The 23,264-nt window shown below is 38.6% G+C and overlaps 1 protein-coding gene across 19 annotated transcripts in view; it reads left to right on the top strand.

The window, feature by feature from the left end:
- The window catches only part of FOXP1 (forkhead box P1), a 508,113-nt gene that overhangs the window by 392,043 nt on the left and 92,806 nt on the right, over nucleotides 1-23,264 (top strand). For 16 of the 19 annotated variants that reach the window (XM_054033886.1, XM_054033882.1, XM_054033884.1 and 13 more), the window contains 2 exons: nucleotides 21,119-21,256; nucleotides 22,371-22,460. In XM_054033886.1, coding sequence (XP_053889861.1) covers nucleotides 21,119-21,256; nucleotides 22,371-22,460 — 228 coding nt within the window. Of the gene's footprint in view, nucleotides 1-9,869; nucleotides 9,941-21,118; nucleotides 21,257-22,370; nucleotides 22,461-23,264 lie in introns of those variants that run through there. The other 3 variants (XM_054033896.1, XM_054033890.1, XM_054033895.1) reach the window with 2 other exon arrangements.

Genomic DNA, 23,264 nt, shown 5'->3' with positions numbered 1-23,264 from the left:
CAATTTCATACAGCTTTTAGATGTTTTTTTTAAAACTTCAGCACTAGTGCTCTCTCTATATATTGTTAGGAATATTCTTTTAAAATCAGAATTCTTCCCCTCCCCCAAATAGTTAATTGGATTTTAAAGTTAAAATACCATACAGCTTTTTTGCAAGAATAAGGGTATCAGAGCCATTGTCCTTACCAAATTACACTTTGAGTAGTTATATTCTGCCTGCTTATCCACCCTGCAATTTCATTTGAGTACAGGATTCTTCGCTTCAGGTGTCCTGAACTATTGTATAGTGCTGCACTGTTAAGCAGCTGCTGTGTTCCACCCCAGAAATGGCTGCAATTCAGTGACAGATAGTGATTTTGTCTGTATAGAGTTTGAATAACATGCTTTTGGCTTCCTGAAGGCAAAAGTTTGAATACTTAAGTACTATTAACTTTTTATATATTGCTTTATGATCTCTCGATCTCTCTCTTTGTGTGTGTGTGTGTGTGTGTGTGTGTGTGTGAAAAATATATATATTTTCAACTCTTCAGGCCTCTGGGGTGGTGGGGGGAAGGAACTTCGGGCTTTCTCATGCTACAAGTTTGACTTTATTTTGCGGGACCCTAGTGTGGTTCCATCTTTTGGTCAGGCCATATAATCCCTCTCCTACCAGACCAAAAACCTACTGCATCCTACGTTCTCTGTCATAAGCATTGTATTGTGGCCAGGTTTCTGGGCTGTAGACAAGAGGGGTGCCCATGGATACATGACAATTGGAACCAAGGATCCACAGAGGGCCAGAGAGTGCTGGTTGTACCTCAGGGACCGAGGGGCGGAAACGAGCATTGGCAGGACAGAGAGCCAGGAGCTCCACCTCACAGCTCCTTCCTGTCCCACAGCCTCTTGCTCAAACTGACTCTGGCTCTGCCTTCTCTCTGCTGACTCAGCCGCACTGTGTGACGGAGTGCTCTTTGCAGTCTGCAGACTGCCAGCACACAGAGGGGGCAGCAGCTGCACACACAAGAGGGAAGAACTTGGCCAGCCCAGTGAAGTCTCTAACTCCCTTCTGTTGACCACTTGTGCTGAAAGAGGAGGACCCAGTCTGGGATCATGGTACCCTTAGGAGTCATCTCTTTCTTCTGACCTGGAGGGAGGAAGGATTGCAACATGCAGTAGCCAATTCAGATAGGAAATGGTCATAATTCACAAACCAGGCTTGCAGACAGGAGCCCTCTTTGATTTGATTGGGGGGCAGGGCTTCGTTTAATTGGATGCAGATCTCGTGTATTTTTAACGCACCGCAGATTGTGACACTGCATTAATACGTGCCAGTATTTTGCGACAACGACACAGAATTGCGACGCATATATAAGAGCAGCAAAAGAAAAAAAGAAAAAAAAAAAAAAAGGTCAGTGTTACAAAAACAAATTTAAAGTGATGGGAGTACCTGAAAGGCTCCAAATTTTTGAACGTATGGATGCTTCTCTCATTTTCCTTCCAACCCCTATTTACTAATTCCCTCACCCTTGTAAGACACTGAAACTTCTGAGGACTTAGTGGATACTTGGCCAGATGAGGCGCTTTCCTCCTGTGCCTATTCCTCTGTGCACCCTCCCATCCACTCCGACTGTATGCCAGCTCTGCTGAGCTGACACGTCCCCCCAGGGACGCTAGGAGGCCAACAGAGAAGGAGAAGAGAGAATCTCAGGAAGCTTGGCAACCACTGGAGAACCAGTATCCCTTAGAGGTGGAGGTCTGATATTACTGGCTATTTTTTGCTTCTACTTCCAGCTTGTGCTCAGGATCAGAGGAGAAACTTGGATTCTCCCAGCGAGATTGGAACTATTGGAAATGAGAGTTTTCCATGCCTTGTAACGTTGGAGGGATGTGACTGTGTTAGAAGGCCTTCCAAAACACACATTGCTTTCAGCTAGGGTTACCATATTTCCACAAGCAAAAAAGAGGACACTGTGGGGGAGGAGCCCCGCTCTAGCCCCGCCCCACCCCCATCCACTCCCTTCCCACCCCCTGATTGCCCCTCTCAGAACCCCCCCCCACTCCTTGTTCCCTGACTGCCCCCTCCTGGGACCTCTGCCACTAACTGCCCCCTAGGACCCCACCCCCATTCTAAGCCACCCTGCTTCTTGTCCCCTGACTGCCCCCTCCTGAGAACCCCCCACCCTCACTGCCCCCCTACGACCCTACCTGTCCCCTGACTGCTCCAACCCTTATCCACACCCCCACCCCATATTCATACCCCTGCCCCCAGACAGACCCCCGGGACTCCCATGCCCTATCCAACTGCTCCCCGCCCCCTGACAGGACCTCCAGAACTCCCGACCCATCCAACCCCCTCTGCTCCCTGCCTGCCTTGACCCCTCTCCACACCCCTGCCCCCCTGACAGCCCCCCCCAGAACCCCAGACCCATCTAACCCCCCTGCTCCCTGTCCCTGACTATCCCAACTCCTCTCCACACCCCTGCCCCCCTGACAGTCCCTCCCCCCCCCCAAACTCCTGACCCATCCAACCCCCGCTCCCTGTCCCCTGACCAGGGCCAGCTTTAAAGAGCCCAGGAATCGGGGCTGGGCTGGTGCGCTCGGCCGGAACCGGGGCCACCGCCCTGGGGTCCGAGCCGGGCAGGGGCCGCCGGGAGCCGCTCGGCCAGGGCCATGCCTCCCCGGAGCTCTCCTCCTCGTGCCCCCCCCCCCCCCCGCCCCAGCTTACCTGCTGCTGCCTCCCACCTGCCCCTGCTTCTTTTCAGACTTCCCGCGAAGATCTGATTCGCGGGAAGCAGGGGAGGGGGAGGAGCAGGTGGGCGGAGCATTCAGGGGAGGGGAGGAGGGGGAAGACAGCTGCGGGGCCGGACAGCGTGGTAAGGCTGCAGGGGATGGAGGGAGCCGGGAAGGGGCTTTGGGTGCCCAGCGGTGCTTGGCCGCCGCTTTTCTGTCTATAAATAGCCGACCGGGGGGAAATCCCGGAAATTTTTAGATTTTTAAAAATCCCCAACGGACGGCTATTTATAGACCAAAAAGCCGGACATGTCCGGGGAAATCCGGACATATGGTAGCCCTATTTCAGCAAATAATGTCATTGGGAAGGGGGCTCCTGTAATATCCAGAGCAATCAGGAGGTGAATTTCTGAAAGATCCTCCCAATAGTGGAAGGCCACAAACTTTCATTCAGAGAAGTTTTCAAGTCACGCATGGCAACAGACAGTCATTTTTGCAAAGGGCCTCCACATGTATTTCTGGCTGAATTCAATCACCTTTTCTGTTAGAGGGCATACTAGGATCATCTGCGAAGTTAGAGTGATGCACTTCACTTTGTCACCCTGGAAGCACATTTTAAACCCTGTACATGGAGATTTAGCTATTGTGACACCTGTTAACTTTAATGGGAATGGTGAGGCACTTCTTTGAAAATTCTCCCTCTTCATATAGCACCAGCAGCACTGTCACAATACAACTTCTTTATATGCCTCTATCTAAACTTACAGTGCTTTAGCATAAACATGTATTTAGGAAATAAACCAGGCCATCATTTTTTTTATTTATAAAGTTAGCTGGTTTCTTCTTTAAACAGACGCTAAGAGAATCTCTTCTTTCGCCTTTTTTTTTTTTAAATTATGTATCTTTTGCATGCTGGAGGAAAACTTGAACTGCAAGTCAGCTAAATATACTGTATTGTGAAACCTTAGGGACCACTGAAATGAGAACAGAGGCCCATTACTGCTAAGAAGGTGTTTTATTGAAAATATGCCGACGTGCTTTCCCAGGAGAGTGAGTAAAAGACGGCAAGATGCCCAACAGTTATACAGGTTATTCTCCTAGACAGGCTAAAATATATAGTTTGGCACTCCTATGCTGTGTGTGAGTGAGCTATATAATAGACTAATGTGCATCTTTACATTAAGGGTACCTTATTTCACTAGATTTTTTTCTTTTTATTTAAAACTTGCAATTTATATATTTCAGTTATTGTCTAAGTACATATCATTACGTACACTTCTTTTTAGTTACTTGTTGAAAGAGGTGAAGCAGTAAGTCTCTTGAATAGAAGCAAAATTACAGTAGAGGGCAGTATATATAAAAATAAGTTTTTCACATAAAGCTGTATTTGTATTAAGTATCAGAGGGTCGTGTTCTCTGTCAAAGTGCAAAGCCTCTAGCATTAGGGAAGGTAAAACGTACATTGTCTGCCTTTAAAATCATTTACACTGTGTCTTCATAGGAGCTGGCCTTATTCACAGGGGGTTCAGAAGTTCAGCCATTTCTGCTTAATACTTTTTTTTTTTTTAAATGATTGAAGTTAATTTTTTTTATCCTGGTAACCTTAATGTAATGACAAGATGCCTGTTTTCCTTCCCCGTGTCATAGGTGGTTGGCGTGCATAGTAGATTATTTTTGTCTAAAGTGGTCACCCTTTTAAAGTGAGACTTTGCCATTTGCTACCAAATATTCACCACACTTATTTCCTATTCTAAGTGTGACTCTGTGGTCTCTCCGGTACCGACATGTGTCAACTTGAGGCAAATAATGGAGTTTTTAATGGCAACCGCTGCATTTCCTCTACTGTACGTGACATAAATGTGATCTCAGATCATTCAGGAAAGTAACAGAGAGCATTTAATGGCGATTGCGTTTCAATATATTGTGTACTTTGGGGCAGAAAATAATTTAGGAAATATGTCTATGCACACTTGGAACAATTTGAACACTATGCTGTAACTGATGCAAACCTGATGGTATAAGAGTGTGCTAATAAATTTTACTTTATGATGGAAACAAGATATTACAGTTTAGGAAGGGAAAAAGATGGCTATTTATTAAGTCAATCAAATATGAATGCAGAGTGACATTGTTGCCATTTTTATTTATTTATTTTACTTATTTTAAGGATGATGGGGGGGATGCAATTAAATAAAATTTGTTTTTACCTGGGATGTTTGATTCATTATTAATATTTTTATGTTTAAAGGGAACCATAATTTTGCTGAAATGTCTTCCATAACTCCTGCACAATCATAGTCATAACTCACCTGAATGTTGACACATCCTGCTGTGTATATATAAATTAACTAGTAACACTGGCATTATAAAATGTTGCATTAAATGAGGATGTGAATGGTAATTTAACACGTCATGAAAAGAAATTTAAACCATTGTACAACATTGAGAGGAGATAAAAATGTCTTCTTCAAGCCAAACTTGTATGAACAATAAGGAAAAACAACGTAATTAGCTCCATATCAAAATGGGTATAGCATTGACACAAACAATATTGATAATATATTAACTACTTTAGAGCCCTGTGGATAGATAGGGTTTTGTTTCGCATTTTTAAGAGGGACACAGTCACCTTAAAAATCATACTTCTGCATGAAAATATTTTACCCTTTAAAATTACTAAAAGTGGGGCCTGGGGAGTTTGTTTTGTGCATTTCACAGCACTTAGTATGATGTCAGTTTCACTGTTTCCTGTTCAGTTCCTGATATTTTTTCCCCAATTGTTTTTGTAGGTCTTTTAAACAACAACTAGGAAAGTGAAAAATTCTTAGACTAGGAAAATATGATCACAAAAACTGACGTGGGGTCCCAAGCCTAGGTATAGCACTTTTAACTCATGGTTTGGTTTGTGCTTTAAACTGATTAGCTATCAGATTGGCAGAGTCTCTTCAAAATACACTGCTACTTATAACATCATTGTTTCCACTGTAAATCCACCCAAATCACAAAGCCCCCACATCACATTGGTCAGGCTGGTGAGCATCTCAGCACAGAGGTGAAGGATCCCGTGGGCATGGGCTTACCTCTGCTGATTGTTCCCCAGATCTGCGCATATGGAAGAGGCAGTGTGGGGAAGCCTACTGTACCTTTTTTATGGATAAAAGGAGTGGGGAATTAATCCCACGAAATATACAACCAAAAAAGCAGAGAAAAATCTAACAAGAAAAAAGCCTCAATATTATTAGCAATCTTTCTTATAGCTTTCCCATAAATTGTTAATACACCAATTTTTATTGCTAGATTTGTTCCTATTCGTCTGATTTTTCTTCCATCTATTAACCTATTATGTGAATGATCAGCTCTGTCCCTCCTTTTGTTACCTGGAATGGCCCAGACTAAAGCATATGACCCCGTTTGCCTGGGTTAATTCTTGCACTGAGCATTAATGTCAGGCATTTTTGCTTTCCTCTTTGAATTGGTCTCTGTTAAAGCAGCACGCTGGGCCAGATGCTGTTCCATTTATACTGATGTAAGTCCTGAGTAACCTCACTGAGGTCATTGGGGTTACTCCAGATTTACACCAGTGTAAACGAGAGCAGAGTCTGCCACACAGTCTCTTGCTGTGAGACAAAAATGGGTGTGTCTCTGTGCAGAGAGCAGTGGAACTCTATTACTAAACTGTCTGTAGGGTAATGATGTAACAAAACCATTTCTTCCACTGTGTTCACCTCTGCCATATATGGCAATCTCCTCCTCTGGCTTGGACCTCGAAACCAGGTATTTATGCTATATTCCAACCACTGAGTTTCACCTACTATCATGACTGCTATTTAATAAGGGTCAACATTCAATTGAGTCCAGTGCCAAATAGCCATCCGGGACTCCTCACTTATCCCTGAGCCATCATTTCTAGCTTTCATTTCCTATTCATGTATTAAATCTCGGATTTCCACGTGCCAGTTATACCCAGTATTCAGTATTTGTGAGATCTTGCCATAGCCTAGTAGATTTAAAAGGGGGAACATGCTGTTCTTCCTGGTCTTCTGCAATGTTTGCTGGCTGTGTTTTCTTGTGACCCTACTGAACCACAGCTATGCTCTCTGCTGCTCTGAGAATCCTCGTTCATAGCAGACCGTGACTGAGTTTGCAGGTATGACGCTTTTATATAATGAGGTATGAAGTGCTTTTAAAATACTGCTGGCCAGCTCCACAGCTGATACTTAGTACATTAAATGGCACTTTTCATCTTCAAAACGTTTTAAAAATATCAACCTTCACGACACCCCTGAGAAGCAGGTAAGTAATATTGTCCCCATTTTGCAGATGGGGAGATAGAGGCCTTAGCCTCTTCCTCTAACTTCATTTGAAGTGGGGAGTGCTCAGCAGCCCTGAAAGTGACTGCATAGATCTCTGAAGTGAGGCTCTAAAAACTGAAGTGCCCAAGATTGTTGGTTACTTTAAAAGTAAAAATAAAAAACCCTCTGGGCCTTGTTGAAGGCCAGAGAGGGAGTTAGTGTCAGAGCCAGGATTATAAATTAGGTGTCCCCTATCTCACAGTCCTGGGCTTATGCCACTAGATCGCACCTTTTGTTGTTTATGAAAAGGAGATGATGGTATGCAGGGCCGCCGAGAGCGGGTTCGGGCCCTGGTGAAAAAATTTTTCGGGCCCCCCCAGCAAAGGCGGACCGGCTAAACAGGGCCAATGAGAGGTGGGTGAAGCCGGGCCCCAGACCCCCTTCCGGACTGCCGGGCCCCGGTGATTTGTACTGGCTACCCCCATCGGCCCTGATGGTATGTGCCACAAATGAAGCACTAGCTTCATAGACCCAATTCTTTGCTGACATAGCACCAGAGATTGGACTTGTGTCCCGAGTTATATGGCAACGGCGAAACTGAGGACAGAACTAGGCAGTGATCCTCCTGTGTGCAGTATGTGCCTGTGTGGGGATGTATATGAAAATAAAAAATTAAAGACATGATTTAATCATGATTCATGTAATGTTATTGCCAAAAAGTTTGCATCGAGCCATACAAACTAGATCAGAGTTTTCCAAACTGTGGTTCATGGACCGCTTGCTATTGGTCTTTGGAGTGCTACCAGGTCACGTGATGCTGGCTCCCCTCCTTGTTTTCTGCTCCTTAAATACCATTAAAAGAAGCTAAAAATACATGAAACACTTCCTTAATGTTACTTTTTCATGTAAATTATTACTGTAGTTGCCAGAGGGATGTTACGTGACAATGAATGGGGCAGGAGGTAGACCTCGAGAGAAAATATTGAAAAATCTAACCCCTGTATTTGCAATAATCTCAAACAGTTTGTGGCAATCAACTGTACTTTGAGGTCGCTGGACAGAAGGCATTCTCCTAAGTACAGCGTTTTGTTAATTCATCCATAACATCATCTCTAGGTGGTGTTTACTTTTAAATTCTCTATGTGGTTGTACATAGTTTTTTTTTCTGTTCATCATATGTGATATTTACAAACATCATCCGTTTCCATGCCATTTATGTGCTGACCTGTCCTTCAATTTGTGTGTGTGCCTTTAAGAGGCAGGATCTTTCTGATTCATGGAGGCTCTTTCTGGCAGATTTAGGGTCGTGCAAAAGATGCTCTTAGTCCCTTATTAAACATTCATAAGAGGGTGGGGTCAGATTTTTTCTGACCTGAAAAAAATCCCATTAATAAATTTGTTATCTGACATGAAAACACTTTAGGGTGGAAAGCAATCCGTATCACATCCCATTTAACATCAGATCACAAGTTGTCACTAAATTGGGTCCTTTGTCTTTGTTTCTTGCAAGGTTCTTTCACAGCATAACTAATAAGGCTGTTGTCTGATATTCATTGACTCTTGCAAATAAAGTACGATTGCGAATGGCGATGTTATTAATGTGGTTCTGTTTTTCAGTTACTTGCATCTAAACTAACTTTTTAAACCAATTTCATATCTAGAAACTGTGAGGATAAAAAATACTAAAAACAGCGCCTTAGTATTATTGACACAGACGATGCAGGTAATTTATTATAGGTTTTTAGACCAGTAAAATAGGTTGCGGGGGCTGTTCCAATCCATAGGTTAGAGACAGCACAAAAACAAGATTTGTTTTTATATTAAAGACTAGGGCCAAAAAAGTATTTCTTTGAGCTTGAACATGTGAGATATCAAGAGGGACTGTTTTGAGTTACATGAAACCACTAACCCTAGTGTTATAAATGTACCACAGACCCAAAGTGTTTCACTTCCACTAAACTCAGAAATGTTTGTTTGGCTGTCTTAAGAACAGACCGATAAAACTCCCATTTGTGAAACACTGATATAAATGATACAAGAGATACATCCTTGCCTTCTGATAGATTTTAACATCTTACCGTTTTAGGACTGTGATTAATTTCCCTTTGCTTTGTTTATGAAAGAAAGAGGGGAAGGTAGTCCCATTTACAGGCTAGATACGGTAATCATTTGTACAAACTTCTTGTGGAGAGCTTTTGGTTGTTTGTTGTTTTCTGTTTTTTTCAGACTCCTAACATGCATAATCTTTAGTGAACAAAACTACTCAAGCTTGGTAAAAATCATTTAACATGACAAGTTGGTTGTTTTTAAAAGACTGTTTTTGAAGTGGGGTGGGGGGGGCAGCATTTTTCTCTAACGCTGTTTGGTCCTTTGATTCCATCCAATTTAAAAATGATTGTTATGAACCATTGTGTTAGCGGGAACTTCTTTAGTGGTATCTAGTCTCTGCAAAACAGATTGCTCTTAAAGGTTATAATCCTGAACAGTTTGTCAGTAAGTATGGGGTTTTTTTTTATTATTATTATTTGTTAAAGAATAGTTCTTAACAGCTGTTTGATTGAGGGTAAATGTGTGCTATTTGCCATGCTTTTTAGAGAGCAGACACATGCACTGTCAGGTCAAAGGGTTAACAGCAATTAACTATAGTTGCTTTAGAGACAAAAGCGTTATTTCACAGAAGCATTATTTCACCTGCCGGCAGTAAAAAAGAGGAGGCCCATTGTGTAAGGGTGTTTGAACTGATTATGTTTAGAGGCTGGTTGTGATTGGTGGAGAAGGGCGTGGCTGATTGGGTAGTTTTGCATCTTGTCAGCTCAGGAGCACCCTTGCGCGTGCAATCTGTCTGTAACCTGAGGAAGCTAAAGACTGTACAACAAGGCTTAATAGAGCTTCATGGCCCAGCACTCTGTTTGTGGTGGCAGCTAAATGGAGTTTGTCAGGTTTGTCAATATGATTGATTTTGTGATTTTTTTTGTATCTTCCTTGCGCACAGCGTGACCGTTTAATTTTGCATATGTGGGCATAAAGAGGCATATTGCTTTTTAAAGTTTTGTTTTCTTTTTTAATCTTTGTTGATCACCTTAAGGCAGTTGCACAGTAACTAGAATCAGCTCAGACAAAACTGGGGGTAAAACGGTAGGGAGCTACAGTATACAGGCCTGTTTCTCAACTCTTCAGAAATATGTGAGAGCTTTAAAAATAAAAGAATGTTTATATCTCTGCAGTCTTTAATTTTATTTTATTTTGCTTTTTACTTTTATTGCTGCTTTTATGCTGCGCTTTATTTTCATCCAGCGCAAGAATTTTTTGAAGCACTTGGTAAATAATTACATATAAGAAAAGGGAATTATATTTTGTTTGCTTCTTTTGTAGGTTATTACAGATGTAATAAGTAAACAAATAGAATGTTATTGCTCTTTTCATTCTGTCAGTTTGTTTCCATATCTGCCTGGACTATTTTTATCTTAGCTGACTAAATGGCTGTAGTTTGCAAAAACAAAAAAATAAACAAACAAAAAAAGCCAAACCACCACACAGATGAATAAAATACTTGGTGAGGTTTAAATGTCAGGCACTATGATTGCTGAATTTATTTGCTAGTAAATTTGCCATGTGAAATTAAGTGAGTGAGCTTAGTTTTTGACATTGACTAGTGATATGAACTCCAGTGAAATACATGTGTAACAGGATCTAAATGTAGCTAAGTTAAGTGTCAGCCCTGCAATACAGTACTGCAGTGCAAATGAGATGATTTTTCTAGGCTGGTGGTAGTGGGGAGGAGGGAACCCTTAGGAAGTGGGTGGTAAGTTTAGAGCAAAGTGCATATACACTCTTCCTCTTTGGAATTAACTCTTTCAAACCCTGCATGTTTTAAGGAAATACTGAACAGGTCAAATTATTCCCATATTCAGAAAATGTAAAAGCAAAATAACTTTAAAATGCAGTGTGTTTATTTTAATAGATGTCAGCATTCTGAAAATGACAGTTTCTTCATTTTTAGCAAAAACAAGTTTGGCAGCAGGAAGTGTGAATCATTCAATGGGTGACTAAGATCTGTTTGTGAAACTAAATAGTTGGATTTATTCTAGCTGTCAGTGTTGAAATGTTAACTAAATAAATTACTAAAGTTTATATCTAATAAAATGTAAATTAAACATGCTAGTCTACCTTTTTAAAAAGAAAACAATAAATTATATTTCATTTGGCTCAAAGCTAGTTTTCATGACTAGCACTTAAGGGCCCGATCCTGGAAGCATTATGGATGTGGGTTCTTACCTATGTGTGGTGTTTCGTTGAAATAAATGGATACATGTGAGCACTACGCGTGGTAGTAAGTAATAGCAGAATTGGGCCCTTAGTTCTCATGTTTACTATACAAAGTCTTCAGGTATCTTAAACGCTTTTTTAATCAAGTTTGAAGAGGTTTCTCTATATGTTTACACCTATATGTGATAAAATATATTAATATATGTGTATATATAATTTGTGTGTGTTTAGACGTTATGTCTTTTTGTGAATTGTATATTTATCACACTAGCAATGCAGGAAATTGTTGTAAAAGCACTGCTTCTATGGTGCTACTGTTAAAAACTCCTTTCTTCACATCAATTGGAAATTATGTTTTCAGAGGGCTTTAAATGAGCTCTGTGACTACCTTAAAAATTTTCATTGATAAGGATGTAAAAATGAAACCCAAATCCTGACTAAACAGTGTAGCCGACTTGGCCTAGAATGTGATAGAGCTGAACTGAAAACTGATTGGTCTGACACTTTATAATCAAAGTTGATTTATTGTTCATTAGTAGTGCATTAGCCCTTTCAAGCAAGACAGTTATTTGTGTAGTAGCCTGTCAAACAAAAGACTTCTAGCACCTGTCATTTCTAAACCATGAGATAAGCAACCAGATATTAAGATAATGCAAATAGAAATATGCTTGGACAAGGTAAAGTGCCAGCAATTTTCCTTTTAAAAATAATATTCCTTTATTCACAGTGGCTAATAGCAGCATCTAGATAAATCTGAGTAAAAACTAAATGCATTCCCCTAAAATATGGATTGGTATCACAAGGATGGGGAATCATATTGGAATTCAGCATGTTTCTTTCATGATTTCAGGGCACCTCACATGAAAAGGTATAAAACACAGGCAGGTTAATCCCTTGTTAAAAGTTGGTTATTAATGGGAAAGAAAGGAATGCCATTTATAGCCTTAATCTTACTTAAAAAAAAAAAACGTACAGTCCAGACTCAAGGCAATTTTTATGTTTTGTCCGTCTCCGTCACCCCATTTTCCCCAATGGACAGATGTCAAAAAATGATGTTCTTACAGGTAGGGGTTAATTTTCTGAAAACTTGATGACATCACAGTAGAGCTGTGAGAATGTCAAAAAATCCTCGGCTGCCATATTCAAACAGATTTGCTCTGAATTCTCTCCCCCTCTCGAAAAGGAATGATCCCATGACATAAAACAGAAAACAACACAAGTGTCAAAAGAAAACAAAATTAGTGAACTTTTGTCTGCCACCATAGAAACGAGGATTAACTTATGTTATTCCAGAGCATGGAATGGAGACTATCTGCATGAGGATATATAGTGTATTGTCTTCTGTGAATTTTCATTTGACAGGGATTTTGGAGACTGTGATCTTAATTAAATCTCAACTGACTCAAATAATGCATCTAAAGGCATGCAGTGTTGCGTAACCTTGCTGAGTTGGTAAACCATAAATTATCAGAAAGCTTTTGATAGGAAGGGCTGCTTTGAAATTTTTTGTTTGCTAAAGTTAGTGTTTTTTAAAGGTTCCCTTTACTATACTTATTTACCCTGATTTTTAAAACAGTGTCATCGTTTACTCTAAAAAATAGATGAGCTCTATCTAGGACATGCTCTGGCCAGACATCCCAACTGTAGCTTAACTAAACATGAATAGCATCGGATTCAATGGAAGTGACATGAAAAATAAAATAAAAGACCATGGCGTTCTAGACCTATACATGCTGGTGTGAATACAGAACAACGAGCTACGTCTCGATGATCCCTATGCACGTTTTGAAAATGTAACTCTCAATAACATCCTGAAATTAATATTGCAGTGTAAATAGTTATCAAACAACCAAACTGACCATCATCTGCCAGTTATAATAGATCACACAGGCATTATTGAAAAGGACCCATTATTCAGTAATGATGGACAATATAATCTGACATGTACAGAAGTTGTGCTGATGCTTTGTGTACTGTAAATGTAAACAAGAGAAAACTTGCAACAGGTGTGTGGATAAGGTTAAAAATGTTTCTTGGACACTGAGAGATGCAAAGAAGACACGTAATTTAACTGTTAAGCAGCCTTTTAACTGGCCAGTTTTTGTGTATTGCTAGTACTTGAAAATACTAGGTATTCCATGTTCATTTATTTTGAATATACTGAAGCTAACTAGTTGGCTGGTTCAGTGTAATATGAACTGTAACAGTGTTTGTTACATTTAAAAGGATTGTATACTCTGGTTGTCTCAAGGTAGGGGAGGCTTATTCCATCCAAAAGTTTGGGGAGCTGCGAAGCCATGACATGATTGCTTGAGACATATCTCTTACAATCACTGTATAGGAGTTTTAGCCAAGTGTATGCTTGACAGAAATAGAGAGAGCTTGGGCTTAATTTATGAAAATGTTTCTTCCTATGAGATAAGTTATTGATGGTTATTTCCCGTCCTCCTTGCTAGGTAAAAGAAATACCAGGGATAGTTTTATCAACGCTTGAACAGCAAAATTGTGAGAAATTCTTGACACTATAGGCAAAATTTGTTATTGTTTGGGAAATGGCTTGACCGGTTATAAGTAGTTTGTTTGTTTTTATTGAAAGCAGAAATGCATTACGGGAAATGAGTTTGCCGAAGTTCAGGGTTCAGTTAAAATGTCCTGTACTACCTTGTTTTTATAAGGTGCTTTCTTGCTCAGCTTTATTTTCCAGTTGTAAGGAAAGGGGGGAGGGGGGGAGAAATGTATCATGTCCTCCTCTGCAGAACTGGCTGAAATGGCTGTGTAGAGATTTAGGAGTGAAGTAACAATGGGAAGTAGCTCTTCTCCAGCCCTTTTTGATTTTTAACCTTTCCAGTGCAGTGCGGTGTTAGAAACTATATCTGCTTGCTAAATGAATATTGGAAAAATAGAATAAATATTGAACAAATATGCATAATAGCTAATTATTCTCTGCACTGGTTTATGATAGATTTACGTTCATTGATAAGGTAAGATGTTGTATTACTTAGGAGGGGAAAAAAACAACCAACAACAACAACCTGATAGGTTTTAATTTTTAAGCTTTATCTTGCCCTTAAATCTGAAACATCATTGTTCAAATAACTGAGAACAAGGTAAACCAACAACATCAAAAAGGTCGGCTTCTGTGATTTCTCAAGGGCTTGTTATTTTGTACTTTCCAATTCTATTTGATGTCTTGACAAAACAAGATGACACAAGGGAGAATACATTAAATTTTGATTTTCATCTAACCTGTTACAGTGCTGGCAGCTTAATTTCTTTTACTTTTTACTGAAGATGGCTTTTTGCACAATTATTCTAATTGCCAAGCCACTTTATGAAAAGGTTTCTTTACGGGCTTCCCATTTGCCTTGATTTTCCTAGGCATTTTTTTGAACGTGTTTTGACCTTTAACACACAGAGAGCTTGCTGGTTGGAGTGTGTCTTCATTAGAAGTAAATCAGTGAATGGCAAGATTGTCAAAGAAGCAACTGATGTTTTCTCATTAGAATCTAATTTGCACTGTTATGCTTAGCTGTGATGTACAGATGAAGGTGTCTGTGATAAGTGTGAAAAGCTGCACATTTTAAGCAAATAAAGTTTACAAGTATTTTAAAGGCTATAATTCTGAACAAAGTAGCAACACCTAAAAAGAGTGTTTAAGTAGAACAGAAGTTAAGTTTGTCATAGCATCATTTGACTATTTTGTATTTGATTTAAGTAGATTGGTTTAACAAGTTGAATATATTTTTTAAATTGCTTATTAATATTTAAACTGAAGAGTACAGGTCTCCTCTAATGCCCAAAATTAGAAGAACAGATAGTTTCATGTTTAACTCTTTAAGGAAAGAATAGATTTAAAGTGAAGAGACATAACCTTTCAAAATAATTCTGGTTCTTGGGGGTCGGGGGGGGGAAGAAGGGGAGTTTTTTTTATTTAAACATGCTATAGGGAAGACAATGCCTCTCTCTCTATATATAGATAGATAGATAGATAGGTATCTCTCTCTCTCTCTCTCTCTCTATATATATATATATATATATATTTTAGTTCACTTAACGTTCTTGACATATTAAGTGCTGCTGATTCAATCACAGTTTATTATTTAATTAAGTGCCCCTTAATATATTAATGCATTAATACACAAATGTAAGGAACCCAATATATTGCTCAGTGCATTAAAGATGTTTGGGTGGGGATGAGGTTTCCAAAGTTGTGATGGGTTTGGGGATATTTTGGTGGTACAGTATGTGTTTGGGGTGCGGTGTATATATAGGTTGGGAGGGGGTACTGGGTTTTGTCATAATGCTGTTGATCCAACTCTTCTTCTGGAGGAAAATACGAAATATTTGCCACACTTTTTATTGATTCATTATAAAATGTCATCACTGGTTTGAATCGTATATTTTAGGTTATAATTTTTCCTGTCAATGTAGGTGAAGCAGGAAAAAAAGAAACTTTTTTAATGTAAAAAAATTGTGAGGTTGAAAAGATCATTCTACTTATTCAGTGACTGTTTGTGTACATTCCACTTTCATCTGTATTTGATAAATGTTAAGAGTAGAAAGGATTTAATTTATGTAAACTTTATATTTTTATGCAAATTAAATGGGTATTTATTATAGCTGAAACAATTATCCTAGCACTTAGTAGGGAACCTGGTATGCATGAGAAGTGGTAGATAAGATCAAATGAAGTTCTTCTAATGTCCCATTCTGTGTTTTTAAAAAAAGAAATTTTACAAGTTTTGTTTTGACTAGAGAAGAATACAGAAGGCTTCATAGAGTAGATATTCTGAAATATTGCAGAATTCCAAGAGAGCCGAGATTACTACGTTACATAAATCAAAGGAAGATCTCTCCTCTTGATAAAATGTAATAAACTAAATGATAAAAATAAAATGTTAATTGAATTTTAAAGAGGGTTTTTTTCGCTCTCTTTTTTAATAGGGAGTTATATTGTTACAGAACACTGTTATGCTAATGACTAACTATTTAGCTGATTTTACATTAATATAATAAACATTACCTGTCTTAATGTGTTATATGGTATTGTGGCAAAATAGTTGTCTAAAAATGAAATTCCATTTTTCATAATGATACAGAATGATCGTTTCTGCATGAATAGTTCTAGCAGTTTAGCTTTTTTGTTGTTGTTGTTTTAAAGACTGAAATCTGTCAGAAATATTTTACGCTCCCAGGATGACTATGGGTACCGTGTTCAGTACTTTATTATTTTATAAGCATCAGATACAGACTGCGGCATTATGCTTTTCTGTTTGCCAATACATCAGTGGTCTGTCTTCTCTTGTGGTGTCACCAAAGTTATTTTTTTATGTTGCTTCACTTGAAGGTTTCTGTATTTTGTATTTTTCACATTTTAGTCTTATGATAGGCACTCAAGTTAATGGTTATTTATTTATACAGCTCTATTTTCCATGTAGTCCACTTTTTTAATTAGTGCTCTATCCTTCATTCTTTCTTTTTGTGCGTTCAGTTATATTTTTGCTCCATTTAACTTTTGGCAACAAAGCCTTCATCCAAAGAAACAGTCTTCAAATCCAGATACTTGGCATAGTAACTTGATTTGTGCCAAATTTTAACACACTGTCACAAGGGATAAGGGTTTTGCTGACAACGATTTTAGTTTTGTGGGTTTTTTAACTAAAGAAATCATCCACCTCTTAAATGTATTGTGATAGTTAACAATAGTACAACCAGCTCCAGTAATGAGATATGTGCAAATTGCATTCTGTGCTGGTTTATTCTGTATACAAGTTTTAACTAGCTGAAAATATTTGGTTAGTATTTAATTATGTTAATATAAGTGAAAAGGGAAAAATGGATTATAATCTTTTTCTTCCTCTTAACTCTATCCTATTTAGATAGAACAGTGCCAAATGCGTCATTGGTGTAACTCCATTGTTACATTGAGGATGAACTTGGCCCAAGTTCTTTAAGTTTTTCTTTTCTTTTTCTTGGTAAGCATCCTATAACATGGTATATGGCAGGGCTGAGGAGATGGCCCAGAGTAGAAAGGATTGTTGTGGAATCCCGAGAAATAGCAAACAGAGTCTTGAGAGAAATATAAAGAGTCTGAAAGCAATTGTTAGTATTAAAGACATTTTTTGCCGTTGATGATATTAGGATGTCAGCAGGTCTATACTAGTAGAGTTCCAAAAGCCAAAATGCAGCTGTATTTTTACCTCCACTGCCAGATTTACATGCAGCTGGGTGTCTCCCACACCCTATTGTTATCAGTCAACAATTCAGCATACAGTCTATTAAATATACCAACAACAACAACAATACTGTGTCCTTCTGAAAATAAAAATAAACAACTAATTAAGGGTGATTTCTATTGTTCTTGGTAAGTTAGCATTCTCTATATGTATCTGCCAGTAGTTAATTTGAACTTCAACTCCCTGAAGGCAGAAAGTCAGAATTATTTTAGTTCTTCATAAACTGCCTTCTGTGATTTATTGTTAACTCATAAAACACATTCATTTTCATGTGCTTAAACAGGTAAGCCATTTTCAGTGTAGGTTTATAATTATAATTGTTTTTGTTTTTGGCAACACATTTAAATTGACGATTGAGAGAGAGAAATCTAAAACTAACAGCCCCCAGTTCAGGTGTGACTTACTATCACACAACAGATCAGAAATAAATATTTTTCTCTGAAGTAATGTAAAGTATCTTAAAATAAAGTTTAATTTTGACTGAATACACTCAAAAAGGGATCTATAAATATTAGAGAGCTGTAGTTAAGAACTTACATGACTGTTTTAAATACTATTGATTTAAACCACTGGCTAGATTTTATGAATCAAAGTGTAATTTCCAAGCTTTGGCTATATTTCTCAACTCTAAAGCACTCTCTCTTGTGTGCCTTTAGCAGCTTTCCAGACATTCAACACGGGATTAAATGATAGTAGTTACAATGATCAATAGGTTAAGACCGGTACAATCACTCTTACCGCTAATGACCTCAGTAGTAATGGGTAATAAAGTGTGGGCTATAATAGGCTATTGCTGGTGCTGCATGCCCTTTGATTCCTAGTATTACTAGGGACTAGCTACAAGAAAAAGTTGGACGTTGGGAGTTAAGGGAGTGGATATATAGGCCATAATTCTTAACTATTTAAAGTCCTTAAACTGTGCTCTTTTTTTTTTTTTTATTCTTTGACACAATAGTTTCTGGTCCATTTGAATATGTTTGTTAAAGGTTTCCATAAGTTATTTTCATGATATGCTGGAGCAGAAACTTTGAGTAAATCTAACTTTTATTACGTTTATAAATTAAAGGCAGAGCCCTCTTTAGCAGTACAGAGCTAGCTGGTGTGACAGTGTGGTTTCAGATGATAAAAGTAAGTTGAGCTCATCAGCACGCTCCCGCTGTCTGAAAGATGCCATATATGTGTTTTCTGCTACCTGTAAAACATTTCTGTTTTAGCAAAGTGTTAACAGTTTCTGTTTAGAAATTCTTTATTGGAAGGTACACAAACACTTCTCAAATATAGGGGCAAATCTTGCCCTTAGACCCACGTGCACAACTCCCATGGAAGTCAGTGGGAGTTGTCCATCCATAACCAAGGGCAGAATAATGTGGCCCTTAGTATTAATCACTGATTTGTAGGGTTTTACAGCACCCCACCCTGTTCCTGTCTGTATCCCTGGTTGTTGTCAGAAATCTGATTGAAGAGTATTTGTATTGTATATCTTCCAAGAATAGCACAGAAAACATACTTAAAGATGCTTCCTTCTCTGTTTGCTCAGTCATACTTCAATAAAAGATAGTGTAAACCTCAAGGAAAAGTAAACTTCTTTTGGATGGAATAACAAAGACAAGTAAAGCTTAAAGGCTAGTATGGTGACTACCAAATATAAGGTAAAAAAATTCTACTTTGAAAAAGTTATTTTAAAAATCACATGGATTAGGATACTCAGAGTTTACTGACAAATGATTGAGGCTTCTCAGGGTCGGTCTCGATTGCTATAGCACTTCTGTAGTGCAATTGCTGTCCAGTATGTTCACTATAGAAATACACATACAGCTAAATCCTGGTCCCAACCAAGTAACTGGGAGTTTCACCATGGACTTCAATGGAACCAGAAATTGTCCTGTAATTAAATCTTTATTTTCATAGTTATCAGATGTGACTGTCTGTTGGATATTACGGTGGGTTATCCAGATGTATACCATAGTGCACATTCAGAAGTGCTCTGTGATACTGAGAACTTTCTGGGTGACGTTCCCGTGCCATATAAATGAGATGTCAAAAGTGCGTAACCATTTTCAAACAAATGTCTTAAAAGCAGTTCCTGGGAATTGCACATAACATGTACACAACAGCACTGGAGGATGTGCACTGTACGTGAATCTGACCTTCAGGAACCATTTTTAGTTCATCAAAATTAGTGATGCTGAGAAATCAGGACATCAGTGCATAATGACTGTGAAATTAGGAATGAGAGCTTGCTATGCAAATGACAGGACAAATCATGTGAAAAAGTCAAGATAAACTGCATATTAAGACATTATGTTACATAAAATTAATACTGCATTTCTCTCTTGCTTACTACTACTCTGAAAGATTTTTTTTAAAAATTCTTTTATCTTCTGATCAGCTATTGTCTGCTGATTTTTAAAAAGTGGTGCGCAGAGAAAGTGCAAAACATGTTATTACCTTTTATTGTAATACATGAGATGACAAGAGATCCTTTTTAACAAAGTATATCCTTTACTGCTTTTAGTTCTGTGCTGTCACATATTTGATTTGAAACTAAAGAAAAGTAAGGTGCTTAAATATTACTGTTAAAAGTCATATGGGTTTTGTCTTTTTGCTCTATTGTTGTTTTTTCTTTCTATTTTTTCCCTTTTTTATTATTTCTAGTGAAATAGTCTTCTTGCATTACTGGGACTGACAAAATGGTTCTCATGTAGTCTGCAAATTAAATACAAGTGCAGTGATTATTTTGAATAGCTAAATTACATTCTAGAAAGCTTGCAGAATTCATAGCATTGTCATTAGGTATCCGCTTGAATACAATTTGTGTAACCTTGGCCAAGACAGCCTGTCATTTTAATGTCAGTGTTTTATCTGAACAAGACATCATCCTTTCAGATACAGTGTACAGGTTCCTTGCAGAGATGCCCGTGCAGAAACGTGTTAACAGTTGCAAATATGAAATGCTATCAAGTTCATCACTGTAGCTGTTTGTCACTGAAATGTCATGGAAAGCGGCTTTTAATGGTATCTCACGTAATATGAAAGAATTGAAGACATCTGTATGCTGGGTGAATATGGAATGGTAAAGACATCGTAGTAGGGTCTTTCTGTTAAAATTGCATAGGAACGTAGGTGCTGTTAGTCGTATCTCTGAGCTTTCACTCATTTTCCTAAAATCATTGTCTTACGAGGGTCTAGATCCCATCAATGTGGGACACCACATTGTTTTTTCTTTTTTGTGTGTGTCTGTTTTGTTGAGTTGACTGTTTCTTCTACAAATAGATCTATCTTGACAGCTTATTCATATATTGCAATAATTTTCATTGCAATGATGTTTTGGAGAAAGAGGCTGTAGTTGGGAGAAAATAAAATCAGTGCTTTCATGTTTACTCCAGTGGGCTCTAGAAGCTCATGCGCTTTTCAGTACTTTGACACTCCAGAGGATGAGAAGTAAGCAATACAGCAGAAAACAGGATGGTGTCTGAACCAGTTCCGTAGACCTAGCAATGGACAAATATTATCAGGATAAAAAGTAAATGCTCAACGTTAAAAAGTAAAATAAACTGTAGTAGAACTCTTTACAAAGTGTTCTGACTTCTTATGCCCACTGTGTTAATGTTCTAGGTTCCAGTGTCAGTGGCTATGATGACACCTCAAGTTATCACTCCCCAACAAATGCAGCAGATCCTCCAGCAACAAGTGCTAACTCCCCAGCAACTCCAGGTCCTGCTCCAGCAGCAGCAGGCACTCATGCTTCAACAGGTAATTGTTTCTTTTACAGCTGGTAAGATGGCTATTATAGGGGTGCTAATGTCCTTAAATATTCCTGTAGTGAAAGCTGCCTACATACTGGAGTACATATCTTATATCTGGGGTGAGCTGATTGCTCTGTTGTACTTAAAGCTAGTGATGGCTATTGAAAACGTAAGTGCAGGGACTAAAGCTAGCAGCCTTTTCCAGATAGCTACATAAAGATACATGTTTAAGAAACAAGAATCCTACAGATGCCGCCATTGCTCACACCTGCATTCTCCTTGGCACATCACTTCCTTCTGACTAGTTGGAATAAACAAAGAATATAGTAGAGAGGCGTGTTCAGTTCTAAAACATATTAAACCCATTTGGAACAATAGGGACTCTCAAAACCGCGTCAACAGAAACGTGGCATATTTGCAAGCTTTAACCCCTGAATTTCAACAAACAAATGTATTGCGGAGCATCCGTTTTCCTGGGTACCCAATTCAACATGTGAGCCTGTGTCAGCTAAAAGTTTGCAACAAATGAAGTATGGTTTTAAAGTTTACTTACCTTAATGTGCTGCACAACATTAATTCCATGATGACTTTAAAGGCCACTACAAGCTAACCTTGTGTACTCTTTCCTCACTGTCACTCTCTCACTCATTCATTCACTGAGTGGATGTCTAAACGGCGTACATCTACTATCCATCTGGGAAGTGGGGAGGGGGAGGGGTATTATCTGTGATGTCTATGTATGTATTGAACAAAACTTAATACAGTCAAACCCTATCATTTAGAAAGCATGTATATGTTTCACAACAGAGATTTACCAGCCTCTCTCAGCAAGGGCATTTTGGCTTTGTTGTTACAATCAAAGGTCATTCCTTGCCTTATTTTAATTAGTTTGTGTAGAAAATGGTATGTTTTTCATCAGTTCATTTTGGAGATTACTTTTCAAACGATAATGCCAAGAATAGTCAGTGTGCACTGAATTTATTGTCGAGTTTCAAACTAAAGGTCAGACCATTACAGATAAAAGGATGCTGTTTTTCAAATCACAGTTTGTGTGTTACACCAAAAGGGACACTGAATTGTCCCTCCTCTTTGTTACTTACCATGTTTCCTCTTCTTTATAGCAGCAGCTTCAAGAGTTTTATAAGAAACAACAGGAACAGTTGCAGCTTCAACTTTTACAGCAACAACATGCTGGAAAACAGCCTAAAGAGGTACAGACAATACCCATTTTACTTTCAAACCACAGATCCCAGGGGACTGCCTAGTGGCTATTAAACTGTCATTCATCTTATAAATGATTACACAACTGAGCTGACTCTATCAGGTCTCAGCTTCCAGCTTTGGAGTTATTGTCCTGTTTTCTCTTTTATTTTCTTGTGCTTTCCATTTGCTTGCTGCCACATATTTTACAGCACAACATCACACCTTGCTGTTTGGTGTGAGTATTGGAACAAGTATCTTGACTAGTGTCTTTGGAGAGAGTTTTTTGGAAGAGAGTTATTGTACACTGGGTGAAAGTAAGGATGCAGTAGTCAAGATGCTGTGCTCTCAAAGCAGGGAAATAGTTCAAGAGGTTTTGAGTGCAGGTTCCCTGTATCAAGGCAGAGGCTCAGATTACACATTTGTCATAGTTGTAACTTAGAACAAGAACTGCATTTAAGGAACATTTGTTGTGACACGGACCAACAAAATCTGAGATGCAAAGATAAGGCTGAAGGGCCATCTCAACTCCTCACATTGTGCCTAGCTATTACAGCACACGTGATCTGTATAATAGCAGGAGACATCGATCTGTTGTCACTGCAATACCTAGACAGAATGGGACAAGTTAGGGCCAAAAGTCTATCTGAACTTTGAATACACTTGCTTTTCTAAACTTCTATCACAATCAGAACTTTGCATCGTTTATAGCGATATTATTATTGTTTAAAATTTAAGAAACCAAAATTCCTCCTTGAAGTGACATGAGAAACTATGTAAATCCATGTTCAGGGACCTGAACATTAGTAGTCAGT

This window comes from Malaclemys terrapin, chromosome 7, assembly GCF_027887155.1.
Source record: "Malaclemys terrapin pileata isolate rMalTer1 chromosome 7, rMalTer1.hap1, whole genome shotgun sequence".
Taxonomy (NCBI): domain Eukaryota; kingdom Metazoa; phylum Chordata; order Testudines; family Emydidae; genus Malaclemys; species Malaclemys terrapin.
This window is presented reverse-complemented; position numbering and strand designations above follow the sequence as displayed.